This window comes from Cydia strobilella, chromosome 5 (assembly GCF_947568885.1).
Source record: "Cydia strobilella chromosome 5, ilCydStro3.1, whole genome shotgun sequence".
NCBI classification, from domain to species: Eukaryota; Metazoa; Arthropoda; class Insecta; order Lepidoptera; family Tortricidae; genus Cydia; species Cydia strobilella.
Window position 1 is genome coordinate 7,924,430 of NC_086045.1, and position 25,503 is coordinate 7,949,932.

At 36.8% G+C, this 25,503-nt stretch overlaps 1 protein-coding gene across 1 annotated transcript in view; it reads left to right on the forward strand.

Moving 5' to 3' along the window:
- Positions 1-25,209, forward strand: part of LOC134741415 (carbonic anhydrase-related protein 10) — a 50,732-nt gene extending 25,523 nt beyond the window's left edge. Inside the window, exons 3-11 of the mRNA XM_063674186.1 lie at positions 7,905-7,955; positions 12,727-12,863; positions 14,047-14,238; positions 16,336-16,431; positions 17,201-17,267; positions 19,462-19,616; positions 23,392-23,523; positions 23,910-23,958; positions 24,438-25,209. Coding sequence (XP_063530256.1) covers positions 7,905-7,955; positions 12,727-12,863; positions 14,047-14,238; positions 16,336-16,431; positions 17,201-17,267; positions 19,462-19,616; positions 23,392-23,523; positions 23,910-23,958; positions 24,438-24,460 — 902 coding nt within the window. The 3' untranslated portion in view covers positions 24,461-25,209. The remainder of the gene's footprint in view (positions 1-7,904; positions 7,956-12,726; positions 12,864-14,046; positions 14,239-16,335; positions 16,432-17,200; positions 17,268-19,461; positions 19,617-23,391; positions 23,524-23,909; positions 23,959-24,437) is intronic.
- Positions 25,210-25,503: the final 294 nt, after the last annotated feature.

Sequence of the window (25,503 nt, forward strand, 5' to 3'; positions counted from 1 at the left end):
CATATATTTGCGATGCAGGCGGCGCGACCGTGGCCAACTTCGCCTAGCGAATGCAAAAATTTAAATTAAAATCATAAATCAACCGTGTATCGAGTAAGTTTCGAGATCGGTGTATGTTTCGAATGCAGGCTTTTGCTTGTGTTTTCATGGTTGTTGTGTTTGTGTATTTTGTAAGTTATGGGAAAAACTATCTCGTATGGATCGGTAATGTATAACTACTGCAGCGGCATTCAGAATTAAAAATATGTTTACAATGCATCTGCTCGATAAGTGCGTTTCCCACGGAGTCATATCATGCGGAAAGTACTACTTTTCCGCACTAGTGCTTTTTGTTTTCAATTTTTTTTACAGTACATATGATGCTACTTTTTCGCACTAGTGCATATATCGAAAGTTTAAAGGGCCATATGTACTGTAAAACGTTGTACGATACACGTGCGAATAGGTAATTTGCAACTCGTGTCGATTTAAAACACGTACTCCTTTTAATAATTAAACTTATTTGCCATGATATGTTTTTTTATTTACTCGCACAATGCATAGTAAAACATTGTATGATACACGTGCGTAAAGATGATTTCCGACTCGTATTCCTTTATACATACATAAAATTCCACTCCTCGGAAATCATACACTTTCCGCACTTGTTGCATAAATAGCTATTGTGATTAAATATTGCTGTTACTTCTCGATAGTTGTGGCGTTCATACCAATAAAATACACACCCGCCCTCCTCCCCTGGTTTTGAAAATAAAATAAATTGTAAAGAATAAGAATAAAGAATAATATAATATATGTAGATATTGAATTGTATTGTTTTTCACTAGGCCACAAAATAAGTAATAGGTTTTCATACACAAATGACATGCTCCACCCCGACCCGAATGAAATTACAGTTTCAATTCGATTAGAAACGCAATGAAGGATTGTTCAAAATGCCGGTGTATCGCGCCGTTTTGGTATTTCCATGACATATATATATTATGGTTGCTTCCTATCGCCGTAATCGGCAACGGCTACCCTAGCTAATTACGAGCGTGTGCTCTGTTATGGCTGGCAAAGCCGAACTTATTTTTAAAAACTCATCGCAGGTGGGGCAGTAAAGCTGACCAGAATCATTGTTTTTTTTTATACCACGTCGGTGGCAATCAAGCATACGGCCCGCCTGATGGTAAGCAGTTACCGTAGCCTATGGACGCCTGCAACACCGGAGATATTACACGCACGTTGCCGACCCTTTAAAAACCTGTACACTCCTTTTTTGAAGAACCCCATACTGTAGCCCATCGGGAAAACCTCGGCATGGAGCTCATTCCACAGCCGAAGCGTACGCGGGAGGAAATTCCTCTTAAACCGCACAGTACGCGACCATTTAGGTGCTAGGGTGTCAGGATGAACACCCTGCCGATGGCGAGCGGTGCGGTGATAGAAAGCGGCCGTTGGCATCATGTCAAACAGTTCTTCAGAGCACAGCCCATTGTACAAGCGGTAGAACACGCATAAGGAGGCGAAGTCTCTCCTTAGATTGTAAGTATAATTATAGGAGGGTTTCGGCCGGAACTTACGTATCTGACGTTTCGCATCAAGTTCAATGAGACGAGCGTCTTCAAAGTTTTTTATGCTCATCTTAACACGAGAACGCCATTCTGAACTAAACTTAAACAATATAAGTACATTTTTCCTTTTTTATTGTAGGACGTACTTACCACATTATTACAATCTATATTGAATATAATAGAAATAATTTATTCGTTAGCACACACAAATAGAAAATTATACAAAACAGAGAAACATAAAAATTGTAAATACAGATGTGGCTCGAGTCCCACGTTGGCCAGAGTTGATCATCGTTGATTTTTTCATTGTGATTGACATCTGTATTTACTATTTATAGAATATAAGTACAGTTTAATAAAATTTGAAATGTTACTTTAATGAAATAATACCTATATTATAAATAATTGATGTAAACGATGAGTAGGCACAATATTGTCTTCGGTTACCGCGATAGTTACTCATGAATTATGACTATAAAAACGGATTATATCGCGTATATTGAATTCATAATGCATCCCGACGTTTCAATCCCTTTACAGCGTTCGTGGTCAACGGGTGACTGAGGAAAAACTAACCACATACAAAAATAATAAACCATAATAAACTATAAACTTGAAGGCTGCTTGTACATGCAAAATCGGCTCATAAGGCTAGTTATACATTACAACTATTTTTAAGTAAAGATATACGCGATAAAGCTACGCCGGCTCTAACTCTACACCTCTGACCCGAGAAGATTTAATTCCCTCCAATATCTAGGAGGGTATCCCAATATGGGACCAGCAAGAAACTCGGCGGGACACATAAAACATTAGCTCTTGTAATTAACATGCATCAAATTAAAAATGCATTTGAGTTGATATGGAATTGAAAACTATTACTTTTATACTCAGAATGTCCAACATCATCCAACACAAACACTGTTGACCACGAACGCTGTGTTCGAAACGTCGGCGTCGGGATGTTATAAATTCAATATTCGTTTTTGTTTTATTTGATGAGTAGGCAGTTTGTAGGAGTCGGAGTATTTTTGAATTAATTGCTTTTAACTATTATGAGTATAATAATCTCATAATCTTAATTAAGAGAACTTCAGGAACCTGATATTAGAAATTTCAAAAAATCTTCTGCAAATCCTTTCGTAAGCCGATCATCGATTATTCAAATATTAGCATCATTTTTCACATTACCTACTGGTGCTGGTTGGCGAGCACGGCACGCGCGGCCTGCGCGAGGTGGTTGAGCGAGGTGTAGCGGCGCAGCGCGGCCGCCAGCGCCGCCGCCGCCGACGCCTGCGCGCGGCTCGCTGCCGTCGGCGCGCAGCCCTACCCCGCCGCTAGTAGAGAGTATACCTGCTGGATCTGGTGCTGGTTGGCGAGCACGGCACGCGCGGCCTGCGCGGGGTGGTTGAGCGAGGTGTAGCGGCGCAGCGCGGCCGCCAGCGCCGCCGCCGCCGACGCCTGCGCGCGGCTCGCTGCCGTCGGCACACATGTTTACACATGTTTATTTCTGAAACATTCTTGGATTCTCGTATATGGTACAGGTACCTGTCTACATATGTCCATAATAAACAAAGAAAGATAGGTATTATACTATTAAATATTAGGTAAAATTGGCTACACAACGTCAGCATAACAGCACTAGCATACTGGGGTAATTCAAAGGCATGCAATACCCCATAAGGCATGATTTCACGTACTACCAGAAAATCGAGAATCTTTATAGACCATTCAGACGCAAACATACTACTCGTACCAACGCAAGTACAAAAGGTACCTATCTAGTATACTTAAATACGCCGATGAGCAATATTTCGAATACATGAAAGCGTATTCCCGAAGGCCGGAGTTTGTTGAGTAGCATTAAAAGATTAAAAGTCGACGGTTCGTTCAAGCTGTATCGAATGCAGACGGGAAACGATCGTGGAGCGCGACATATATTTGCGATGCAGGCGGCGCGACCGTGGCCAACTTCGCCTAGCGAATGCAAAAATTTAAATTAAAATCATAAATCAACCGTGTATCGAGTAAGTTTCGAGATCGGTGTATGTTTCGAATGCAGGCTTTTGCTTGTGTTTTCATGGTTGTTGTGTTTGTGTATTTTGTAAGTTATGGGAAAAACTATCTCGTATGGATCGGTAATGTATAACTACTGCAGCGGCATTCAGAATTAAAAATATGTTTACAATGCATCTGCTCGATAAGTGCGTTTCCCACGGAGTCATATCATGCGGAAAGTACTACTTTTCCGCACTAGTGCTTTTTGTTTTCAATTTTTTTTACAGTACATATGATGCTACTTTTTCGCACTAGTGCATATATCGAAAGTTTAAAGGGCCATATGTACTGTAAAACGTTGTACGATACACGTGCGAATAGGTAATTTGCAACTCGTGTCGATTTAAAACACGTACTCCTTTTAATAATTAAACTTATTTGCCATGATATGTTTTTTTATTTACTCGCACAATGCATAGTAAAACATTGTATGATACACGTGCGTAAAGATGATTTCCGACTCGTATTCCTTTATACATACATAAAATTCCACTCCTCGGAAATCATACACTTTCCGCACTTGTTGCATAAATAGCTATTGTGATTAAATATTGCTGTTACTTCTCGATAGTTGTGGCGTTCATACCAATAAAATACACACCCGCCCTCCTCCCCTGGTTTTGAAAATAAAATAAATTGTAAAGAATAAGAATAAAGAATAATATAATATATGTAGATATTGAATTGTATTGTTTTTCACTAGGCCACAAAATAAGTAATAGGTTTTCATACACAAATGACATGCTCCACCCCGACCCGAATGAAATTACAGTTTCAATTCGATTAGAAACGCAATGAAGGATTGTTCAAAATGCCGGTGTATCGCGCCGTTTTGGTATTTCCATGACATATATATATTATGGTTGCTTCCTATCGCCGTAATCGGCAACGGCTACCCTAGCTAATTACGAGCGTGTGCTCTGTTATGGCTGGCAAAGCCGAACTTATTTTTAAAAACTCATCGCAGGTGGGGCAGTAAAGCTGACCAGAATCATTGTTTTTTTTTATACCACGTCGGTGGCAATCAAGCATACGGCCCGCCTGATGGTAAGCAGTTACCGTAGCCTATGGACGCCTGCAACACCGGAGATATTACACGCACGTTGCCGACCCTTTAAAAACCTGTACACTCCTTTTTTGAAGAACCCCATACTGTAGCCCATCGGGAAAACCTCGGCATGGAGCTCATTCCACAGCCGAAGCGTACGCGGGAGGAAATTCCTCTTAAACCGCACAGTACGCGACCATTTAGGTGCTAGGGTGTCAGGATGAACACCCTGCCGATGGCGAGCGGTGCGGTGATAGAAAGCGGCCGTTGGCATCATGTCAAACAGTTCTTCAGAGCACAGCCCATTGTACAAGCGGTAGAACACGCATAAGGAGGCGAAGTCTCTCCTTAGATTGTAAGTATAATTATAGGAGGGTTTCGGCCGGAACTTACGTATCTGACGTTTCGCATCAAGTTCAATGAGACGAGCGTCTTCAAAGTTTTTTATGCTCATCTTAACACGAGAACGCCATTCTGAACTAAACTTAAACAATATAAGTACATTTTTCCTTTTTTATTGTAGGACGTACTTACCACATTATTACAATCTATATTGAATATAATAGAAATAATTTATTCGTTAGTACACACAAATAGAAAATTATACAAAACAGAGAAACATAAAAATTGTAAATACAGATGTGGCTCGAGTCCCACGTTGGCCAGAGTTGATCATCGTTGATTTTTTCATTGTGATTGACATCTGTATTTACTATTTATAGAATATAAGTACAGTTTAATAAAATTTGAAATGTTACTTTAATGAAATAATACCTATATTATAAATAATTGATGTAAACGATGAGTAGGCACAATATTGTCTTCGGTTACCGCGATAGTTACTCATGAATTATGACTATAAAAACGGATTATATCGCGTATATTGAATTCATAATGCATCCCGACGTTTCAATCCCTTTACAGCGTTCGTGGTCAACGGGTGACTGAGGAAAAACTAACCACATACAAAAATAATAAACCATAATAAACTATAAACTTGAAGGCTGCTTGTACATGCAAAATCGGCTCATAAGGCTAGTTATACATTACAACTATTTTTAAGTAAAGATATACGCGATAAAGCTACGCCGGCTCTAACTCTACACCTCTGACCCGAGAAGATTTAATTCCCTCCAATATCTAGGAGGGTATCCCAATATGGGACCAGCAAGAAACTCGGCGGGACACATAAAACATTAGCTCTTGTAATTAACATGCATCAAATTAAAAATGCATTTGAGTTGATATGGAATTGAAAACTATTACTTTTATACTCAGAATGTCCAACATCATCCAACACAAACACTGTTGACCACGAACGCTGTGTTCGAAACGTCGGCGTCGGGATGTTATAAATTCAATATTCGTTTTTGTTTTATTTGATGAGTAGGCAGTTTGTAGGAGTCGGAGTATTTTTGAATTAATTGCTTTTAACTATTATGAGTATAATAATCTCATAATCTTAATTAAGAGAACTTCAGGAACCTGATATTAGAAATTTTAAATCTTCTGCAAATCCTTTCGTAAGCCGAGACCGTTTTAATCTTAAAATTTTGCAGCTTTTAGTAGTTTATAGGTTCAGTAGAATCCGCATATAATGACATCGAAAGAAAGTGACAAATACATACCTACGTCATACTAAGCGGATGTCACATAAAACAGAGTTGATCAACTTCTTAATTAAGACGAGCAAAGCGAAGCGCAAGGCCACTACCTACCTTTTCTTGAAGCGCGTCGTCGTTTTTTGGAACCCTCATAACTTGGGTTTGGATTACACCAGATAAACAAAATTTTCGGGATATGATGCCAATAGTGGACTTATTAATCATAAAAATTTTCAATTGCATATCTTTTATACTTTAAATTTTATTCATATCTAAAAACCCCGATTTCGTCACTCACTCACTGATGATCATCTAAACCTTTAGGGTACCTACTTCCTGAAGTCCTAGGAAGCTGAATTTGGTATGTAAGATAGTCTTAGTACACAAACACAAAAAAATTCAAAAACTTGAAATTTTTAGCCCCTAAGGGGGTGAAAAGGGGTCGGAATTTTGTATGGGGAATCAATAACCGCTGTACCGATTTAGTTAAAATTTGGTATGTAGACAGTCTTTGTTATGGGGAATGATATAGAATAATTTTCAACCCCAAAATCACTCTGTAAGGGTGAAATGGGGTGGAAAAGGGCATTAGGGGGGAAAAGAGGGTTGAAGTTTGTAAGGGGAATCAGTAAAAGCAGATTGTATAAAAGATGCCCCCAGATACGAAATTTTAGAATTTTTTGTTTGTGTATTTTTTAAAATTGAATATCACAGTAGCAGAATGCAATCCCACTAGTCTATACGGTCAATAGTTCGTCCCACGTCACCCACGTGCTACATGCTAAGAGAGATATTGCTGAGCTCGGTATGAATTAAAGGCGCGTACCTATAGCAGGGTACGCGATAGTACTAAAATTGTTTTAGTGTCCACATAATTTTAAGAAATTATTATTTTAATGCAGGTTTTATTAATAATACTTTCAATTTACTAAAAAGTTACTTGCTACTTAAACATTAAATAAACATGTATGTGTAATATATATTTTTATGAGAGCGCAGGTGGCAAAACGCGAGATTGTGTGTTCTCCGTTTTAATTGTTCAACACCACTTACGTCAAAAAAAAATGATGGCCAGTTAGATTGTTTCGCAAGTACGGAATCGTATATTAAGTACCTGAGGACAAACTACTTTTAAGTGCAATTCATGCAAGGTCCGGTTTTCAATCAGGCGGATTTTCAATACATATTGCAGTTGGAATTCTGTCCATTTATTTCAGCCCCAGTTTCTTTCTAGTCCCGTTTCCCGCAAACAGTGTTAAACTACTAATCCTCACTACTGCATGTTTACACAACCGCTACGAACGCAGGTGTGCTACAGTATTGCTACGAAAATCTCACATCTCACAAATGTAATAATGACAATTGGAAAGCAAATGTTTATATGACATTTTAGATTTGCGCCGTTGCATTGTACGGATATAACCCCACGAGCTTTAAATCGCACACGAAAGAAAGTCGCTTAGGTGTACTATTTCCGTTGTTTCTTCCAACGTTCTTCTTCCAAGGACGCCAAATGAAGTATGAAGAATTTATAAGCAGAGAGCACGTGCCCGCCCGCCGCTTCATTCTCGAGGCGGCTAGTCGAGAGTGTTCATAATGAGAATTGTGCAGACTTAATTAGAGTCGGTTTGATTGCAGCCGTGAGTGGCGTCAGCTGGGAGGAATGGTGGACCTACGACGGCATCTCAGGTGAGCTTGCACTGTTTTACCCGTTTTACTTCAGTTTGCATTTATATAGATATTCATTCTATTAGATGCATAAACACTTAGGTGCATTATAAAAAGCATTTTTAGCGTCTGTAACTGCTGTTGACATCGGGTTTTGACAAAAACTGATACTTACCAGATACTCCAAAGAATCTATTACTTTGATTGTAACGCTCTAATGACTAATTTAAGCATCTTATAGGGTCTTGAATAAAAAAAATGCATTACAAATTAGGATGTCAGTCAAAATTACACGTACATACAATCCAGTGAGCCCTGCATTTAAAGTCCCATGGTGGGAGACACGCTGTATTTGAATGAAATTTAGAACATTGGTGTATTTCGTGAGCCGCTACTTATTAGTTTAGAAGTTAATATATAAATATGTATATATTTCTTGAGGAAGCACTCCATACATGTAAGTAACAAGAAGAGAAAAAAAAATTCAAGTATAATCAACATGTGTCAATCATTCGATAGGTTTTTAAAAATAACATTTATTGATTTCGTGAATACTTTTGGAAATAATCGCTCCGAAAATCTGAAATATTGTCGTAGAAATTTAAAAAAAAGAAGGCTTTATAAATCTTTTCTACGAAAATTATTTTCGATATGATCAGTTTAAAACGTATCTTTTTTTTAAAACGACGTAAGTATATCTGTCTCGTGAAGTTACGCCCTTTTGCATGTCCTACATGCACTTGTCTAGTTTTTTTCTTATCTGTATTCAATTTTAAGTGTATGGACCACATAATCACCAAAGTGGGAAACATGTGTGTTGTCGAAATAAATAAATAAAATTTGACACCGTAACATAAGAACAAACGAATGATATAAAAGTATCAATGAAAGTGGTCTGGAAGAAGACACGACAAGGATACAATGACGTCCTCGAAACGTCGAAGGTAAATTTGAAACTTAATTTTACGCGATTAAGTCCCGTTGTAAGTAAGTAATAATGAGTAAAAATAGTCAGTTTAAATTAGTGTCTAAGTAATTTAAACTTTTACTATTACACTAAGTAATTACTTAATGTTTAACATAATGATGTATTAAAAGTATTTAGTTATAAGAATCAGTCTCATGTAATTTTTATAAAAAATCTTGACTTTCTCTGATGTCGTTTTATGACTCGTGTAACTTTAAAGATTTAAAAAAAATATAACTATTAGTCTATTATACATTGAGATTTCATTTTTTTTCGCCAGTAGATAGCTTATGTTGTGTTGTTTTAGGGACTACCTACTAATAACTTCATATCGACGAAGTAGGACGTTAGCCCTGAAAATGGCACATTTAAAGATAATTGTTTTACAAAACCCATTAGCATTGAAAACTAAATTAAATTACATTTAATTATAAACTGGACAATATAGGTATTTACTCCGCTCAGCGTTAAACAGTAGGCACTGTAACAAAATTAGTAACAAGTGGATAAAGCCGAATAATAGGTTTTGATTTGATAGAATCCACAAACGCAGTCCCATCAAAATACCAACATACCAACGCAACCCTCATTTTATTAGTACTCGGATATTCCATTGACCTACCACAAGCGACGCAAAACATTACGTTTGCCAGCCGTATCAATTTCTCGTGCAGATAACATTTTTAGCAGTTTACGTGACGCGAAATTTATACGGGCGATTTATCTTGTATTCATATCGCGTTACTGGCAAAATTGTGAGGTGTGTTATCGCGTCATTCGCGTACTTATATTTCACACTGTTCCTGATTATTATTCTCTTTGGGGATTGCATATTACTTGTGTAACAATGAACTTTTTTTTTTCATTGTTGCATAAAATGTATATTGATACCCGCTCAAGTATTTTTATACCTGGTACTTAGGCGATATTTAAAGAAATGTTGCTTTCTATTCATCTGCCTTACCTACGTCAAAAGAAATCAAGCCAGGAAATTAGAAAGGAACGAAAGATATGGTGCGCCGCGCGAAACTTATGCAACGGAAGATTTGGCGATCGCGCGGGTTTTAACGTTTCTCCTCAATAACTCTGAAAGTACTTCTGGTTTTCAAAAACGCTGAAATGAGTTTTCTTGCTTTTTTTATAAAATATCTTTTTGCAGTTTCAAATTCCTAGCTTAAAATAAAACCTAAAACCCAAACAAATTTTCATCCCCTTTTTAACCCCCTTAGGGGTTGAATTTCTCGAAATCGCTTCCTATCTCTTGTACACTTTAAAAATGCAACCTGATGTGCAAATTTCAACTTTTTATCTTTTGTAGTTTCGCCTCTGCGCTGATGAGTCAGTCAGTCACTAAGTCAATCAGGACACGTGCATTTATATATATAGATTAATCCCCTTATTCATAAAATTTTACGTGCTTGATTTAATTAAATTATGTTTTATCCCTTTCTTACAAATACATAAGTCAAAATGACAGATAAATACAAACGATTAACAGCTAATTCAGGCCAGTAACGCGTTTCGCCATTAGTCGTCTATTTAGTACTCACAACACGAACCTTATTGAGCTTACTGTGGGACTAGGACAATATGTGTAAAATTGTTCTATAATATTTATACAAATATATATATATATATATACAAGTACAGTAACATCTCGTTAATCCGGCACTACCGACTAAAATTGGGGTGCAAGTGATAATTTTATGTCCATTATTAGGTACTATCAGCTTCTCTGCCTTCTCTTGATGGATACTAAGCTAAAAACAAGATAACGGCCCAATTTTAATTGAATTTATAATTTTAGTTTCTAGTTGTAGTGTATTCTACAATGCAAATACCTGGTACTGCCAACTATCATAATTTAAGTACCTAAATCATGTGTAAATATAGTTCTGAACGCAAAAAGCATTTAAAGGAAAGTTCGCTAACGCGTGGCCATAAAGTGGGCGTGACCGCAACCGCTGCGCCGGCTTCCATGCAATTTTCAAGGTCGTAAATAATAAAACCGTGAATGCGTTCCAAAGCACTTTGGCTACTTTCATAGTTTCCCTATTGGAGTACTTTGGCATATCGAATGGTAATTGAGTAATATGTAAAACTCAATTAAGCAGTATATTGCAATATTATTTACGTATGCTAAAAAACAGAGTAAAATAATTGTACTATAAATAATAAATATTGTACTCTTGCTATTAACTTTCATTTTGTAAGCATACGTTAATGGTTTGGAATACACTATCACAAAGGTAGGATGCATTCACTGTTTATTTAATGGAAAAAGGTCTTCCGGTAGGTATTCATCTTTGAAATATGACACCAGGGAGGGGAACCGTAAGCGACCGTAGCTGATAAAATGTAGCACAATGTTTTTTTTTTCAGAAGTATTAAAAAAACAAGTGATAGTTTAAAATAAAAAACCGGCCAAGTGCGAGTCGGACTCGCGCACCGAGGGTTCCGTACATTACATAATTTTAACAATGTATTTTTTATGTGAAACGTGAGTGAAAGGTAAATAATTGCGGTTTACGATTTATGACGTATTCAAAAAAACCACTTACTAGATCTCGTTCAAACCAATTTTCAGTGGAAGTTTGCATGGTAATGTACATCATATATTTTTTTCAGTTTTATCATTCTCTTATTTTAGAAGTTACAGGGGGGACGCACATTTTACCACTTTGGAAGTGTCTCTCGCGCAAACTATTCAGTTTAGACAAAAATGATATTAGATACCTCAATATCATTTTTGAAGACCCATAGATACCCCACACGTATGGGTTTGATAAAAAAAAAATTTCGAGTTTCAGTTCAAAGTATGGGGAACCCCCAAAATTTCTTGTTAGGGTTCCGTACCTCAAAAGGAAAAAACGGAACCCTTATAGGATCACTCGTGCGTCTGTCTGTCTGTCTGTCTGTCCGTCTGTCACAGCCTATTTTCTCCGAAACTACCAATTGGTCAAGTTGAAATTTGGTACACATATGTAGGTGTGACCCAAAGATGGACATGTAACGTAAATAAATTAATTTTAAACAGGGGGGCTACTTTTGGGGGGTAAATGAGAAAATTAAAAAATAAAGTTTATCAAACTATATGGTGTTGCATATCAAATGAAAGAGCTCATTGTGAGAATCTCAAATATTTTTTTTTAATAATTTTAAGATAAATAGTTTAGAAGTTATTCAAGAAAATAGGCAAAAAATTACCATTCCCCCCTTTATCTCCGAAACTACTGGGTCAAAAATTTCGAAAAAAATACACAAAATAGATCTTTACCTATAGATCACCGGAAAACCTATTAGAAATGTGCAGTCAAGCGTGAGTCGGACTTAATTACTTAGTTTTTTATCCGACCCCTACGGGTTTTTTACAGACATTTCCCATAAAAAATACATTGTTTAAATTGTGTAATGTACGGAACCCTTGGAACGCGAGTCCGACTCGCACTTGGCCGGTTTTTTTTTCTATTTTTGTGTGAAAATCTTAATGCGGTTCACAGAATACATCTACTTACCAAGTTTCAACAGTATAGTTCTTATAGTTTCAGAGAAAAGTGGCTGTGACATACGGACGGACAGACAGACAGACAGACAGACATGACGAATCTATAAAGGTTCCGTTTTTTGCCATTTGGCTACGGAACCCTAAAACAAGTAAATAGAATGTATACATAGAAACGATTTTGACTCTGACATAAACCGGGCATTATACCAAAGTAATATTCGCTTTAATGTATGGTGTTAAAAGTCGTCGCGTATTAAATGATTAGCGAAATTATATTTCGAAATGTAGGTAATTTTTACAAATCATTATCTATGTAACAGGGCCAGCGTTCTGGGGTTTAATCAACCCAGAATGGTCTCTCTGCAACAAGGGCCGGCGTCAGTCACCGGTCAACCTGGAGCCGGACAAACTGCTGTTTGACCCCAATCTACGTTTCTTACATATAGATAAGCATAGGGTGAGTATAATAGCCCGTGGACCCAAATTCTAACTTTTCATTACGATACTGAAATATCCATGTACAAACCCATATATCATAATTAATTATAATATTATAGATATTATGTTTTATTTTTATCTATAAGTACATTTACCTGGAAAATTCTGCACGATCAAGCGAATGTCAGCCACTCTCAGTCAGTAAAGTTGTCAAATCTTATTACCATGATATTTGCGAGTGTGACATTCCTTTTTTTAAACAGATCTCATTATTATTAAGTATTTTTAACTAAGAGGTAAATACAAGTTTGCTGGCAGTGTAGTCGGGTTAGATAATAAACAAATTCAGCCATGTTACCAATTTAGTTATAAAGTTAAATGCAAAATTACTCTGTTATCTCTGTTCGTGTACACCAATTTAGATGACATTGGGTATGGAGATACATAGTTTAAGTTCCGGAGAAGGATATAGCATCGTCCTGCCCGCCATACTCAGTTACCTTACGTCCTGCAAGCCATTGAAATTTAAACCAAATTGTTGTTTCACATTTTAAATAAAAAAAAGATATTTCAGTGTAACCTCAACCTATCCAGGCTTTTCATTCATAACTTTCTAAAAATGGAATATGCATATCCTTTAGGACTCACATTGGGCAGGACCACAGAATAAGTAATAGTACTACCGTACAGAAAGGAACCTTCCTACAAAACCGAAGTTTGACAGCGATTCAGGGTCGGATCATGCTATCCCTTTCTAATATATGGCACTATCCCTTTCGGCTATTTAGGGTTGTCAAAATTCAAGTCATTATCTTATCTGTGGTCGTGCACGCAAAGGGACGTCAAGTTGTGCCAACCCTAATAATTGCTCGGAGCAATGCTGAGCCGAACGGAGCCGAGTTTGCCCGAAGCGAGGAGCTTTGCACACCTGACAGGACGAGGATATGATAGATTTAATCCATAAAAATCATCATTCTACGCAGAAAAAGCTGGTTTTCAAACGAAATCGAGTTTCACATCAGCAATTTTGTAGCTTTTATATATTTTTGTAGCAGGTACAATTAACTTATTTAACGAACAACGCATGATTTATTTTAAACCAAGGCAATAAATTTTATCCACATTACGAATTCAACATTTATTTCAGGTAATTATTCAATTTGTTAACCTCAATTTATTGCTAAGGCGTTTATTGCTCGCAGATAAATGGACTGATAAGCAACACGGGTCACTCCGTGATATTCACGGTGGAGAACGAGACTCGACACCACATCAACATCACTGGAGGCCCGCTCTCCTATAAATATCAGTTTCACGAAATACATATACATTACGGTCTTCATGATCAATTTGGTTCTGAACATGCCATCAACGGGTATTCGTTTCCTGCTGAGGTAAGCAACAAACTTATTCCTTTTAATAGTATGGACTTCATTTGTAGTTCTGTTCACCTTTTGTGCAATTTTTTTTATTTATTTAAACGGTGTGAGAGAAATAACATTTATTTTTATTTTTATGGTAAATAGGAGAGTAGGAATGTTATTTTTGTAAATGTTTAATTTAGTTTGTTTGGTTTAAATTAACCCCAAAAAAACAACAGGTACAACTATTGTTATATCAGAACTTATAACATAGTTAATGTATTTCTAAAGTCAGACAAGGATATTATGGTCACGCGCCATGTTGCGGAATTTCACTGGAACTATTTTTTTTCATACTATACTGAACCTGTCACCCTATACATATATTATAGAATAACAGCGCCCTCTTGACAATGATCATATATTACTGGTCAGTGGTCAGGCTTTATTTTCCTAAATATTCTTAGCTTCTTAGACTTAAACAGTCATATATTTAGCTTCTTTCAACAAATCATTTCCTTCTTCTACTTACAAAACATTTATTTATCTAGCAAGAAAGTAAGCCTTCACAAAGTTACATTGCCGAATAAACACGTTACTCCGACAGTAAATTTTATCAAAGATTCTTTCGAGAGGTCTCAAAAGATGGCGTAACAGATGTTTTCACACGCATCGGCCGGCTCCGACACGGAGACGCCGAAATCCCAAACGTAATCCCGACGAACGACTGCGAGCCAACTCAAGCGCGATTTGTGTTTATTTATGTGACAAATTCTTACGCAGCCACTTTAAATCCCAAAATCATGTGCTCATTCTGGTGTACATTTTTCACTTTATCTTTTGACAAGCGAGAAAAAATCTATACAAATAAATAATTTGGTATGTCTTTTTAAAGAATTTAAATCATGGCAGTTGATCGCTATATTGTTTTTATCAACATTTCATCAGCTATTTACCTTGCACTGAATATATGTATACCTACAAATCAACAAATCATTAGCTGTAGCAACAACTAATGAAATAAAAAAAAGTCTGTTGTTGTTGTTGCAATTTATATACAAGTTGTATATAAATTGCAACTTAATGAAATTGTGGGACTTCTATTTTTGGTATGAATAAATAATCAATTAACAAATAAGAAAGAAAACTAATTATATTTTCTTCTGACAAAATCAAAGAACAATTATTTTTCATCAGTCAGTTTTTGATTAACGAGAAGTACATAATCGGCTTAGCGGCCTGCGTTCGCAGGCGGACGTAAACCGACCAAAGAGGTTCGCCACAAAATGTTTAATAAAAAGGTAAAGACAATTTGGAGATATAGAACAATATCGTTGCGCTTTTGAGTATACGGTGTACTGTACGGGCACGTAGTGTCTCCTACTGCTGACCAGTATAATAATTTAATAAATGTATTAATTTAATGAAATAAAAACAAGAAACACGTTGAGGAGAGCTATTTGAAGATAAATCGCGTAAATCGTAATGCAAATAGAAACAAGTGCGAATCTGACTCGCGCACGAAGGGTTCCGTACCATTACGCAAAAAACGGCAAAAAAAATCACGTTTGTTGTATGGGAGCCCCACTTAAATATTTATTTTATTCTGTTTTTAGTATTTGTTGTTATAGTGGCAACAGAAATACACCATTTGTGAAAATTTCACCTGTCTAGCTATCACGGTTCATGAGATATAGCCTGGTGACAGACGAACAGACAGACAGACAGACGGACGGACAGCGGAGTCTTAATAATAGGGTCCCGTTTTTACCCTTTGGTTACAGAACCCTAAAATGTGGGCTACTTCCCTAAGACGTGAGCACTTTGGGTGGGCTGCTAGGGTAGAGATGACCGCTTGCACTTTCACCGCGTCACCGGTCTGTGGAAATAACCCCTGGAATAATTTCACTTGGCACCTCGAAATCGAAAATTCGTCTGTCATACCTACGCTGTCTCTGGATGGAACAGTAAAAAAAATCTCCCACGGCCAGGCACAACTCAAGAAGGTTTACATTAAATTGTTTTACCAAAAGGTCTGAGGGACGTTTCTTGTGCAGTATAATGCTGCAAACCATATACTGAAACACATTGTAAGACCCGTTATTAATTCAAACTTTTCCATTGTTGCAGATTCAAATATTTGGTTTCAATTCGCAGCTTTATTCAAATTTCTCTGAAGCTCTGCACAAAGCTCAAGGGATTGTTTCGATCTCGCTTCTCCTACAGGTAACGTTAAGCATTTGATTCATTAAAGTTAGTGTAGAAAATATTAACAAATATATTAAATAAATATTACTGAACAATCTTACACAGATTGACCTTGTCCCACAGTAAACTCACTAAGCCTTGTGTTGTGGGTACGACTACGACGATATAATTATATAAAATATATATAGACAAATACTTAAATACATAGAAAACTATGGAGTAGCTAATATCTGCGTTGAACACACAAATAAATGCCCTTACTGGGATTCGAACCCGGGACCTCCAGCTTCGTAGGCAGTCATTACCAGGCTAAGAGGCCATTTAAGTTGCGTGATCCGCCCAATAATAACTCAAAGCAAAGTAGCGACGCAATAATGTACTAAGCAAGGAAATGCTTTTATTAATTGTTAAATTTTATTTACCCAAGTATGCTTTTATAGTAATTGGAAATATCGAAATAGTGTCTGACCGCACCTATTCATAGGTTCAACCCAAACTGCGGGATTAATTAAGGAAATTGGAATTTTCTGCGCACCATTGGATTATCCACCGAAACTATTAGTTCAAATTAAGAACTGCCTGGGTGAAACTAAAAACTATAATGCTAGTCACTATCGGGTCAGAATTCCATTCGGGCAGCGTTTAATTACTTTTCATTAATGGTTTTTGAAGATTATGTATTATAATGTTTATATTATATTGATATTTATAGTTATAATTTGTATGTATATAAGTTTTAGTTTATCCTTCTCCAACAATTACGAATAGAAAATATGTACTGTTACAGCTCGGAGATTTATCAAATCCTGAATTAAGGATTTTGACTGAAGAACTAGAAAATATTAAATATGGGGGTAAGCGACTAACTAAAACAACACTAACGTCGAAGCGTCTACGAGCCCGATTCTGATTATATTTTCTTGTTATGGTTATGATCTGTCAACCGTCAACAGTGACATTTCTGGAACAGCGGGCTTAGCGCGGTAGCATTTTTATCGCCTGTCACGTTCTAACAAGTCCGTAAGTGCGAAAGTGACAGGCATAGTGACAGGTGATAAAAATGCAACCATGCTGACACCGCAAAAATCACCAATCAGAATCGGGATCTTAGACTGTCTCGTAGATACATTTGATTGTAACGTTTATACCTAAACTAGATTCTCGGTATTTAATAGTAATTAATCTCAGTATTTGCGAGATGGGTCGTACACATTTTATAGCAAACTCGTTCGCGTCTTTCCTGTAGACATCGCAAATTTAAGGAAATCTAAAGCTAATTTTTAGGCGGCACCTTTAAAGGCGGGATAGATTTTTTCAGTACTTGAGACTCAAATAAGTAAAACCGGAATATCTATTTTCCAGAATCGTTAACTTTTATTGTATTGTCCACAAAACTGACCTTTTTCTAATGTGTTCCTTAAAATGTTTTTGACCCAGATACCGCATTGCCATTAACGCTATTTAATTATTTATATAAGGTAGAGGTAGGTATATGAAACAATTAAACATTCGCTTGCTTCAATTTACTGCATTCTGAAAGTTTATCCCGGAATACTGAGATCTCGGAATACTGCGATTTAGATTTAGGTATTCTACTGTCAAGAGTAAGATGCTTACAACAAAGCCATTTAATCGATCAAAACAAGGGTTCATTCCATATGAAAACACCTGATTTTCATAAAATTTTGTATTTCATGATTTTTAAATATTTTGATCGTACTATTCAAATATTTAAGTAAGTTTTATTCACGTAATTCCGATGTAAGTAATATTTTATCTTACTTGATTCACTTCTGGTCAGTACCGGCTTTATATATTTTAATTTGCTTACCTGTTTTTTAATGTCCCACTAGAAGCAATATTATTTATTCTCTGCACTTAATCGTTTTTTTTTTTGCTTTTTTGACTCACAGGTACCTAAACGTGCTGTAATCGTAAAGCCATGTAGCACATCCCAATTGATGTTTTCGTATGGAATGACCCCAAAGCTAGTTTCAACTTCACCGATTAATTAATTAACTTTACTTTCGTTCTATATATAATTATTTAAATGCTTGTGTTTACATAGACTTACGTAGCATTACTACTGTCAAGTGCCAGTATACTACTTATACATCAATCCGATCGCGCGGATAATCTGGGGGCCTACCGCGAACCACGTTCTACGTGTTGCCTCCTTGTCACACTTACGTACGAATTAACAAAGTGCGACAGAGAGGCAACACGTCGAACGTGGTTCGCGGTGTAGGCCCTCTGACATACAGTTGCTGCTGTCCGACAACTAATAGCCACTTCGGATATCGTTAAAAGTCATACTCATAAATCAAATGCTAGCCACGTCTCTAATTTATTCTACCTGAATTCCATCTAACGGACAAAATGTAGGCACGGCATTTGTCTTATGAGAAAAATGTTTTCGTTGAATCTATTTATATACCTAGCGGTATTTTGTATACATACCTATAGCTATCCACACTGTGGTCGTTGACATCGACCCTAGATAGTTGCGAGTTTGAATCCTAATAAGATGCTTAGCACACTGCTGCACCGATTCGCACGTAGCTCCGACGTGCGAGCAGGATGTCGCTATAACACGCGTATAACGTTGTCTCGCTCAAACATCGGAGCGAATCGGATGCAGTGTGCCATGCGCCTATGACTCGCAAAGGCGAACTTCTTGAACACTCGATTGCATGCTACCGCTCGCACAAAGGAGACAATGGCTTTTGTTTAACGGATTGCTGTCTTAGACGAAAAAGTCATTTGAGAAGATGAAGACTATACAGTAATGTTGAATAATTTTTTTTGAGGTGTATTCGACTATAGTGATCATTGAACTCTAACTTACCAGGAGCAGGCGTGGCTCACTCCGCGATTTCGATACGTCGCTATAAGTACATGCGGCCCACAGCAATTTTGGTGTCTAGCTATAGTAATTGCCGCGCACCGCTACTACGGAACGGACGCCTGCTCGCGCTTGCGCCACCTTGCGGTCATATCTGTCGTAATAACTTTCTGTACCTAGTACTATTATTTATTCTGTGCCAGGAGCGGAGATGCCAATAAACAAGCTGTCGGTGCGGGGCCTGCTGCCCGACACCGACTATTACATGACTTACGATGGCTCCACGACAGCTCCCGCCTGCTTCGAGACCGTTACATGGATCATTATCAACAAGCCCATCTACATCACTAAGCAACAGGTACTAATGAACCGACTACCATGAATTGTACTACTTTGTTATTTTACCTTAGAAGATAGCATGACGCCATTAATCAAATACCGTTTAGAACCAGAATTGGCCTGGAGTCGTAGCACGGTACGCTTATCACCATGCCTGTGACGTTCTAACAAGTATGTGAGTGCGAAAGTGACGGACTTAGTGATAGGGGAAACCATGCTGCGCGGGCTGTTTAAGCTGTTTGAGTAATTCGTGATTTTAGCCTTAATGGCTATTGATCATTTAATAAAGCTTGAGCTTAGTCAATTTGTGTAAGGATCTCCTTTAATATTTATTTATTTTATTCATTAGGGTAATTACCGTATGAGACATTAGTACCTACACATGTACTGTCAACTTAAAGGTAATATTCCGATGGCTACTGCAGCTGCACTACTGTGGCGACATTACTGCAGCGGCGTTGATGCTACCACTGTATCTGTCAATTTCCTACATAATATAGGTGACGGTTGCCGCCGCATTACTGCCGCGATCATGACATTCATCCGTCAGTGTATTAAGGAAATTGAACAGCGCCCAGCGCCCGCGTCAAGGCCGCAGCAATGGAGCTGCAGTTGCCATCCAAATGTTACCTTTAGCGTTCAGCTCTGTTGCTATTTTGTGGCTTGGATGAAAGTTTTGCTCAAAATAACTTTTATTATACCTATTTCAAACGAACTGACAAGGGATCAGCCCATCCCCTTCAGCATTTATTATGCGCTATGCGAAACCATATTTTTATTTGCCGTATGTTATGTAAAACAAACATTACAATTCATATGATTTAATTAGTTCTACATTTATTAATTAGAGAAAAAACCGGCCAAGTGAGAGTCGGACTTGCGCACGAAGGGTTCCGTGCCATAACCCAAAAACGGCAAAGAAAACACGTTTGTTGTATGTTAACCCACTTAAATATTTATTTTATTCTGTTTTTAGTATTTGTTGTTATAGCGGCAACAGAAATACATCATCTGTAAAAATTTCAACTGTCTAGCTATCACGGTTCATGAGATACAACCATGACAGACGGACAGACAGACAGCGGATTCTTAGTAATAGGGTTCCGTTTTTACCCTTTGGGTACGGAACCCTAAAAAGAAGATACATTTATTAATGTCCAAAAATATTAAAACATAAAAAAAAACTGATGCTAAGATAGATCCCTGCTCTGCATAATGCCGCGACAAGCCGTGGCGCTGTTTACAACTAACGAATTACGACACCACAACACTTGCAAGCAACATAAAAATACAACAATATGTGGGTTTTTAACTCTATTTAAAAAGAGTTGAACCATTTGAAATACATTCAATATAAAAAAATGTACATAAAATTCAATGTACATAAATAAATACGGCACATTTATCATGTACATATTACACAAATATTTTTAAATTAGCAATAAAATGTATGAATGAAGAGATACATAAAATAATATTTCCAGTTATGGCACATACAAGTGTATACAAATGGGTTCAGCAGACTGCATTACGCGTACCATTTGTTTAAGACATGCACATGCAAGCTGCTAGATTGCGCTTCAAGAAATAGCCACACGGCGCGGCGTTCACTCAACTCCGAGATTGCGAACAGTTTCCACTAGCACTTAATTTCCCCAACGCAAACGGAAAACATAAGCAATGATTTATATTAACAGCCACACAACGCGGCACTTTCAGTTTACTTTTAACACGTACATAATTCACGACGGAGTCTTTGTCTAAAGGCGAGGGACGTGAGTTGTTTATTGTAGCGTGAGCACAAATGAAAATGTTATTACGCTGCCCCGGCCACGACTGAATACACAGAAACTACGCTAACTAGATGCCGCCGTGACGCCAGCACCCGTCTCCACTTCGCACTGAATTGTCCTCAATTCATATTTTTCCATGTCTCAATTTGCACCCTAAACATAAAACAACATTACTTATATACATAGTTATTTACGAGTACAAACAATTTTTACATAAGTCTAAGTACCAAAGTCGAAAGTAATTGAAATATACCGTTACCTAATTCAGTGCCAAAAACTGCACGTCACGGTTTTAAAGAATTTTCCTTTTGCGAACACGACTGTGGAATGAAATCCCTGCCGAGGTTACCCTACGTGGCACTAATATGGGCCCTAGCCTTATGAACCGATTTTGCATGTACAACCAGCCTTAAAGTTTATAGTCTATGATTGTTCATTATTTTTAGTATGTGGGTATTTTTGCACTTTGTAATTTTTCCTCAGTCACCCGTTGACCACGAACGCTGTAAAGGGTTCGAAACGTCGGGATGTATTATAAATTCAACATACGCGATATAATCCGTTTTCATAGTTTTATTTCATGAGTAACTATCGCGGTAACCGAAGACAATATTAATATGGGGTAATAAAAAAAAGGTAAGTATAAGAGCAGAAACAAGTCCCATAGGCTACGGGGCTACGGTAACCGCTTAACATTATGCGGATCTAACTCTTGAATGTCCCCAACTTGATACAAAAAAAATATTATTATTATTATTGCACAAAAATTATGCCTAAGCGGCAGCTCAGTTTGGATACTGATAGTTTTGGATACTGAGCTTAGTCAGCTTGGCCACAAAAGTCCCATCTCTCACTGCAAGACCGTTCGCCTGACTTCCCACGGGCCACGTTACTCGCGGACGTGAATTGCGTTAAGATAATTTTCGACAATAGTTCCTTTTATGTCTGCTTTCCTATCGAATCAACAGCGGTCGCGTGTATGCAGCCCGTTAATTCTACCGTTGCTCCACACTACACTAACGTAAAAGGAAAATTTTTCAATTTACCTGAAATCGCTTGCTGCCTTTGTACATGTTTACAACGTAATAACGAAAGCGGAACGCTCTGTTATCGTATCCAATAATACTAAAAGTCTTCGAGTAAGTGCACTGAATTTGAGGTAATTCGATTAAGAGTTGAATCAGTGTGAGGAGGACAAGGATTTTATTAGAAATTACTGCTGAATACCAACAAGGCAATGTAGATAGGAGTTTGTTTGTTTATTCGTATCATCACCATTAAATCATCAAGGCGTATGAAATATGAGTTTACCACTGTCAAATATTTTTCACTGTAGGTTAATTTCTTGTAAGAATAACTAAAGTAGTTGATAACTTGTTTATACAAGTCTGATTGTAAATTACGTACAAGTTGTAGCTGGTGCAGTGTGGCGCGCAGCCCGAGGCGGCCGATGCGCGCCACCCCAAGACTGCTTGGCAACTTCACGTCTACCATATTAATATTTAATGCATGCGACAATTGAATATAGTGTAACATGTTTATAGACAAAATTGTTATTTTTTTACCACACCAGCTCGGAAAAGGTATCTTCATTCTTCAAAAACAAATAGCAAAGTTGCATTTTATCCCCTATAGTGGCAAAGTAATTTATACAAATTTTGAGTCATTTGCTCGCGTCGGCTCGGCTGGTAGCATAGGTACTACCAATCCTACTTATACTTAAAACATGACAAAAATCAAGAATTTCGAATTTTCAAGACTAAGGACTCTTAAACAAAGTTCCTTGGATGACCGGCTTTTTTATAACTTTTTTGGCATGACCTATACTGATGCCTAATTGCCCACGCGGGTGAGCCTCATGAACAACAATTCATATAAAATATATATTTATGAAATATGCACTAAAAAGTATTGACAACTAGGTACTTACATATATCGATTCACATTGATTTCATCGTTTAAAAAGTAAACTCGCTAGTTAACACATGGTTATTGCAACAGTTACACGGCCTACGTCGGCTGATGCAGGGCGACGCGCGCCACCCGAAGGCGCCGCTCGGCAACAACTTTAGACCGCCACAACCGCTCCATCATCGAGCGCTGCGTACCAACATCGACTTTGACCTGAGCAAGGTAATATACTGCGAACTATCCAAGAGGCCAATTCGAATGTACACACATCAGATGATATTTGAATCATGTTATTTAGCTATCGTGCGTCTCTCCCGACCCAACATATAAATTATACATGTACGGACAAATACGAGCGAAATGATGATGATTAAAATATCATTCTGATGTCAGTGTCGGTACGTTCGAATTGGCTATCCATTAGGTTATAATAATATATGGTGGTAATATATATTAAATAGTAGTCAAGCCGTCATTAAAACGAATTGATTCTCCCTCCTGCACTCCTCCATTGTTATGCCCTGCGTCCAACTCATATACAATTTTCGTTAACGCCACTGCATCTTATAGTTTTTGGCCAATTTATATAAATAATAATATTGTTTCAGTATCCCGGAAAATCTTGCCCGAGTATGCATCGAGATATGCATTATAAAGGTAAGATAAATGCTTAACATGAGAAAAGAATGTTTTCTTTGGACGGCAGAGCCATTGCCCCAACGGGGATGCCACATGCTCTCTATCTACTTGCATTTTGCACATGCCTTATGACTTGCGTCCCGTTAATGCCTCAATAATATTAATACTTATACCAAAGGGTTGGCAAGTTTTAGATTTCAGTTTTAATGAAAATGAAAATATTTATTTCAGACACCAGGTGTCCATATTTTTGTCTACTAGACTATATTAGTACGTTACAATTAAAAAATATGTCTATAAAACTATAAAAATAAATAGTTAATGTTATTAGAACACATAATGCTCATTGGATCGAACATGGATTGACATCCAGTGAGTGTTTAAACATTGTTTTATAAATATATTTTTTAGTTTTAATTGCATAAGATACTAAAATACAACTATTGTTTTTTTGACATTGTGTGCGTTTATTAATTTATTTGTGCTTTTTTTTTCAGCCAAAAGCTGGACTCAGTACTGAAGACTTCTATATATGTGTTATAATATAACGACGAGCATTCGTATGTTAAGCTACGTAGAAAACAATGTATACCAATTAGCTTTTATTTTGTATATACTCTTGTACAGTCTTGTTATAAAATCTTATTTCGCTTAAGTTAAATTAACTGTCAAAATGTAGAATCATTGATATTGTAATAGGTACTAATAGCTGATCATGTCATATCAATACTTACATAATCAAAGTTCGCATATTGATCCATATCTGTATGTCGTTCGATTGGTACTACCGTAAAAATGTAATATATAGTTAGTAGAAAATTATTATAGGTATAATATGGTTTGAAACATCGGCCGCTTAAATAACTTAAATTCATACTTTCGGATAGATTTGCCCTCAACATCGGGTCTGTTATAATTAAGTAATTTACAAAGTAGTGGACATAGTAATTAAGGAATCGATCGTGTATAAACGGTTTTGCATCCTTTACACAAGTACTATTTAGATCATACGAACAATACATAAGTTTAATACTAATGTAAAAATATATTATTATTAATTAGTTACCTAATTAAATACAAGGTAATTTGTTTAGGTACATAAAGACCCTAACTTAAATTTATTTTCTTTATTGAAGCTGTCCAATAATTTTATTGGTTATAGTAACTGCGTCGTTTCATTATTTTAATAGAACAAATATCACTTAGTTACATTAAACCCCAAAAACTGGAATATAACAAACGAAGGTTGTTTTAAAAATTCTTTATCGTCAATCTAAATAACTATATCATAAACCCACTTCATTTTGCGTAACTATTCTGTTAAAATATTGAACTGATGATGGCATAATATAATTATAGTCAAATATTTAAAAGTATTATTTTACTTTATACTAATACTGTTAACAATGATTGTTTTTGTAACATTACGCATATCAATTTTTAGATTTAATAGTGCATAGCTGTTTTGTACCTACATACTTATATTTATTTGTTTACTTAATTTTACTAAGTACCTGTTATACCTAAATTGTTCAAACAACTGTCATAAAATAGGACCTAAAA